This window comes from Pinus tabuliformis, chromosome J (genome assembly GCF_031772625.1).
Source record: "Pinus tabuliformis cultivar Carrire ecotype Pingquan chromosome J, CPIR1, whole genome shotgun sequence".
NCBI lineage: Eukaryota > Viridiplantae > Streptophyta > Pinopsida > Pinales > Pinaceae > Pinus > Pinus tabuliformis.
The window spans coordinates 100,178,799-100,185,047 of NC_142295.1; the positions used below are offsets into that span (position 1 = coordinate 100,178,799).

Genomic DNA, 6,249 nt, shown 5'->3' on the forward strand with positions numbered 1-6,249 from the left:
TCTATATATAATTAAAAATTAAATAATTTTGTTATTAAAAATAAAATGTTATTTTTTCATTTACTAAAGAAATGTCTAATTTCTTCAAGAATGTAAGGGGTTAACTATGACAAATATGTAATCCTTTTTATCTCAACAATTTTATATATCAATATATAAAAAATTAATATAGCTATATCATAGTTCTTCATATATTATCCATTAACGTTAAAAAAAATGAAATTTATTTTTTTATATAATTATTTAATTTATTTTTAATATATATCTATTATATTAAAATTTTGAAAATAAACAAAATAATGTATAATTAAATAACTATTTATTATATATATATAAATAATGAAAAGCTATTGAAAAGCTATTTTGTATTGATGAAAGAGATGTTTAATTTCTTTAATATTGTATCTCTTTTTATATTTAATTAGAGTTTATATATATATATATATATATAAAGAATTAGTATAACTGCATCTTAATTTCAGATGTATTATCTATCAACTAAAGAAATGTTTATATGAGAGCTTTCAATTACTTATGATAGAAAAGAAAAAATCTAAAATTAAATTAGATTTATATTAAAACATTTTATTAGTATAATGTTCAATATAAATGAAATGTAAAAGTGAGAGTGATGGGATGTTTTGTTAAGGCACTACATAATGTAAGGTCTGTGATTAGAAATTCCTTGAATAAAAATCTTTCCATGTGACCCAAACCTTGTACAATTGGAAGGTGATAGACTTTTATATATATATATATATATATAATATCTAGCTGAAATGCCTAATACAAAAATATGCCTTTTTTTCAATATACTTTAGTAAATATTTATCGATCCAAAAAATTAATATTTATAAACATATAATATAATTAAAATTAAAATGATTTTACATTAATAAAATCAATTTATAAATTAAATTTTACTATCTATTTTAAAGTTAATACAAACATTTCATAGCAAATTTCATAGACATTTGGGAATCTGAAGGATAATAACTACTCACCTAATTCAATTTCCTGAACATAGCTAAACATAGCTTTAAATGTGGCGCAGGGTAACTCTTTCAGTAATTTAACGCACAGTTATTATTTGTGATTGAGCAATGCTGAACATTATTGAAATGATAGTAGAAAAAGCAGAAAGCCAACTTTAGCTGTTAATAATGTCACAATATTTGATAGTGCAGTGCAAGGAAATTTAGATGTGCAGAACAGGTCACAGATCAGAGATAATTTTGCACAAAACCAAAAGAATGGATTAAAATGTCCCTTGCTATTACGGAAATAGAATCAGGGTCTGTCTCCAGCAGATACTATGGAGTATAGAAATACACAACTATCAGAACAGTATTTGATTGGGCTAGAAAAGGCTCACCAGCTAGAGAAATGGTAGATGTGAAGGATGATTTGATAAATAGTATGAAACAACTACAAAAAGCTGGAAATCAAGTTATAAAAATAAAAAGATGCAGAACAAAAACCACAGTTACATTTATCCTAAACCATAAGAAAATTGAGCCATCTTCAATATTATAGCCACAATATTTGATTAAGCAATGCTGGAACAGGTTGTTTGATAAGAATATGGACCAACTCCAAAAGGTGAAAAATGATAGTAGACAAGGCGGAAGGCTAACTCTGGAGGATATAAAACAAAAACCATAGTCATCATTATTGAACAGCTTAAGAAACTCTGAATTGAAATATCATTTTCAGTATGGTGCAGGCCACAAAGAGACTACTTTAAAAATAACGCAGGCAACAAGATACTGAAGACAAATACAGTAAAAAAGATTAAAATAAAACACGCAATCTCTACTCACAGTATTACCGACAAAACCAAAAGCGGCAATAAGGATGCAACAAATAACTCCTGGGGTGTAACAGGAAGCAGGGTCTGCCTCAAGCAGAAAATATCAAAACAAAAGAGAAGAGAAAATATTAATACAGAACACTATCTGCGACCAAAAGAAAAAAGGGCATCCAAGGACAAAAGAAAACTCATATCACAATAAACAAACTCAATTATCAAACCCACTACCAACAGCTAGTATAACAAGAAGTACCCCCATGCTTATAAAGTTATACATAAATGAGGCCCACAAAACTATTCCAGTTAAAAAAATATGAGTGATTTATGCTTAAGGCTTTATGAGAAACAGTTCAGGAAGCAAGTTCTGGCAAAGTCCTTCAAACCAAAGATTTGTGTCAACATTCTAAATTATTTCAGTGTGAACCGTCACAACATCAAATAGATGCATTGGTATGCTAAATACTCTGTACCTTGCCCTGAATTTGGTTAGTCAATCTGCATGGAACCATGCAAGGCCTTCAAGGAACAATTTACGTGACATGTGGATAAAAAACTGCAAACTACAATCATAACAGAGTTCATATGAAAAAAGATCATTGATATTACAGAGTACAGGTTTTAGAAGATGAAGTCATGGAGAATGAAGGTCAAATTTCTATATTAAAGGGATCATTCATAAAACGAAAACCAGAGACTGAGCATTCATAAAAGAAAACCAGAGAAGATGAAGTCATGGAGAATGAAGGTCAAATTTCTATATTAAAGGGATCATTCATAAAACGAAAACCAGAGACTGAGCATTCATAAAAGAAAACCAGAGACTGAAGTGTGTATGTAGTACCTTTTGACAATGCTGTTGAAGATGCGGGCGTGAACTTTGAAGCTGCTTCGCTTTGAATTGTGCCTGGCGTGCATGTGAGTAGCGCTCTCTTCTTCTGCTTAAATAGTTGAGAAAACATGAGCAACTGGAGTGGCAACTGGTCACAATACCCTGCGTTCTCAGCTAGTTCGCTCTCACAATACCCTGCGTTCTCAGCTAGTTCACTCGCTCACAAATACTCTGCAATCTGGAGTTCTTATGTTTAATTTCCATAAACTAACAGTCCAGCTCAGAAACTAACAGTCCAGCGCAGCAAACTAACAGTGAACTACTAATTAAACTCTCTGTATGTGAATCAATTGCTAATTAAACTTGCCCACGTTTGAAAAAATTAAATTTAATCTAAATTTAACTGCAAGTCTACGGAAACGGCCAGAAGAAACTGCAAGTCTATCAGGAAACGGACAGAAGAAACTGTTTCGTTTCGCCGGAAACCGTTTCTTGCCAGTGAAAACGAAAACGGCCGTTGCAGACGGCGTTTCTGGTATGGTCGGGTTTCTCTCGAAGGTTTCTGCCAGAAACGGGGGACATCGTCCCGTTTCTGGTAACTAAGGTAAAAACACAGGAAGCAGCCCTGCTTTTGGGTGCCAAATCTGTCTCTGCAAATGACAATCTGGGTTTAAACCATACTTAGATCTGTATTTAGAGAATCTTCTGGACATAAAGGATTCATTTTTATTTAAATTGAGAAGTTGGTATATAAATCTAGCTGTGACAAGGGCCATGATTTCATGCACTGAACACATCACCGGGACAAGTTTTACATAGCCCTCCAAGCAATTACCAACAATAAGGAAATCAACTATTTCAACCCAACTCCTATGAAGCTTTGGGCATCTGTACTCCATGAGCTGCAAATTTATTTCACCAGCTGCAATGGAAAATTTCCTTACACACCCATACAGAAGCACTCTTCAATGGCCTATATTATAGATGGCCATAAATAAACAGAGACTGGTTTTCAAGATTCAAACTCTAGTCTCTCACAAATTTATATCTAGGGAACCATCTTGATAATCAAGTGGTGATTATGTGTTTAATCATTCCCATTAATTAGGCTGGGAGCATAGCGTTTCCCACACTCAGGCAGGCGAGTGGGATAGCGTTCTCGGTCCTTGCAGTAGTTGTAAACCAAATTGTTTCTCTGAATCGACTTCATCCTCGATCTCTCTTGGCTCGTTAGGCCTCCTGTTCCAGTTGAAATGAGAGAATTGGAGAATGTGGCTGAGCACGTGGAGTCTGAAACAGGGCAGCCACTGAGAATGAACTTAGAGAACTTAGCAACAAATGGCTGATATCTGTAATCTGCTCTGTATTTGCCATTTTCAGTAGCCCAAGAGGAAGCATCCCATATTGATCCATATACCCAAAGTGGCCTCAATGGATAAGTAGATGAAATTCTTCTTGGGTACTTTCGGATAGCAATATCATCTACATAGAAGCTGCCATAGATCAACATGGTGAGTTGGATCAGAGCTGCAATGCAACCAAAAACTACATAGAATTTTACACAGAAATCAGGCTTACATGATATAACTTGGAGTCCAGAGAAGGCTGTAGTTATGGAAGTCTTGAGTTGGGTCAAACCAGAGATGAAATTTCAACTCCCTGCCTGTGAGAACCTGCCCATCCCCTGTTCCATTTATGTAAACATTGGTCTGTAAGGTGTAGGGTTTTCCTGGTGTTGTCCCCAGGAACTCAATGTCTATTTCGTCATGGTGACCTGGGTACTCCTGGTTATTGGAGAGCTGCAAAGGCACACAGAAATACTTGCATGTGATCATTGTACAAAAATAGCAGCTCACACCCAGCTAGACCTCTCCTTGGTAAACATATGATCAATGGACATAAACCCATCTCTCAGATGTTCCTTGATATATACCTATAAGAAGCTACCCCATATCTGATAAGTACCTTCGTAAATACACATAAGAGACTAGCATTTACACATAAGAGACAGTAATCTCGCACACTACATAGATAAGAGATTCATACACCAACTTGGTATTGGCTTGGCTGTAACCTTGAAATTAGAAAATAACAATGATAAAAACACTAATACAAACCCATCTATACCAACAGTCACTTAAATCTGCATTCGGCATATGGAAATACCATGCACCTCCAAATTATTATTTAGGACGTAAGATTTATGTAATATGCATCAGCCACCATGTTTCTAAAATGCAGCTCCATTTTCTTTATGCATCAGCCACCATGTGATCTTCTTCTGATATTTTAAGGTCCTTTGTGACTATTTTTCCATTTTAATACCCTATTATTTTTATATATTGGCACCCATTTCAATTATTTTTTGTATAATTCTTATAAATTGGCACCCATTCTTATTATTTTTATATTTATATTCTAAGGTCCTTCATATAACTAATTTTTCCTTTCAAATTCTAATCAGCTTATATTTTTAACTAATTTCCTAACTAACATAACATCCTTTGATTTTCTTTATTATATTCTGATCTTATATGGTCCTTTATACAACTTAATTAACTTTTATTTATTAATTAATATACAATTTTTAATAATACTTTTAAATAAAATTATTTTATATATTACTTTATATATTTTATTTAGGCATTTAACTTATTCATTTATTATAAGGTCATTTATTTAACTAATTTTCCTTTTAAATTATTAATTAACTTATAGTTTTTAATAATTATTTCTCAAACCAAATACCCTCAATAATAATTTATTTTTTTATATACTAATTAAACTAATATAATAATTTTGACCCTGGTCCTAGAGTCAAACTAGCCCTTAGGCAAGATAGTTGTTGGAGGCTCCGCTCAGACTACTTAACATGATGAGCTAGATCTGTTTCTTCAACTTGTCCTGACGATGAACCACACTAGTTGGTTCGAAACGCGTCGACAAATAGTATTCCATGTGATTTTCGCCGAAGAATCTTTTTCTAACTTGAATGACATTAGCAATCCTCATGAACAAACCAAGTTCCGGGAAAAGATAATTTAACGCTGAAATGCAACTTACATAGAGTGCTGCGATGACTCCAGCTGTGTAACCTGCCTGTAGCTTAATAGCAGCACTGAAGAATCCGGACTTATAGGCCTCCAAAGACTTGAATCCACTACCTGTAATTATTCAACAACAGATCTCTTGGATTAGGAAGAATACCAGAGCTAACTGATGAGTTAAGGAGAATCCAAAACCATGGCTGACATCCAAAGTCAGGGAGACAAACACTCTTTAGACTGCATCACTTTTCATGCAAAAATTAGTTATTCTACCTAAGGATAAACCAAACAAAATTAACCTGAAGAACTGTTAAGCCAAATTGTGGTAGAGGACTCATCCTCTGACACTTGCTGATGCTGAGGACCCCAGAGATTAGAATAGCCATTATAAAAGTTTATGGTCTGGAACCTCGAGGTCACAGGAATGTGCTTCTCAGACTCTCCACGTACAGAGATAATGGAATTTAGAAGAGTGAATATTATGAGAACAACTATAATATTCATACAGGATCTAGGTTGCAGAAAGGCTGAGCTACTATACTGTGAGGATGTGCCCATGG

General features: G+C 33.7%; 1 protein-coding gene across 1 annotated transcript; it reads right to left on the reverse strand.

Annotated features, from left to right (window-relative positions):
• Positions 1-3,472: 3,472 nt before the first annotated feature.
• LOC149225707 (putative xyloglucan endotransglucosylase/hydrolase protein 32) lies at positions 3,473-6,249 on the reverse strand. Its single transcript, XM_089375137.1, has 4 exons — positions 5,989-6,249; positions 5,706-5,806; positions 4,221-4,441; positions 3,473-4,135 (listed from the first exon to the last, which is right to left on the reverse strand). The coding sequence occupies exons 1-4, from the start codon at positions 6,245-6,247 to the stop codon at positions 3,730-3,732; spliced, it is 987 nt and encodes a 328-aa protein (XP_089231263.1). The 5' UTR covers positions 6,248-6,249; the 3' UTR covers positions 3,473-3,729.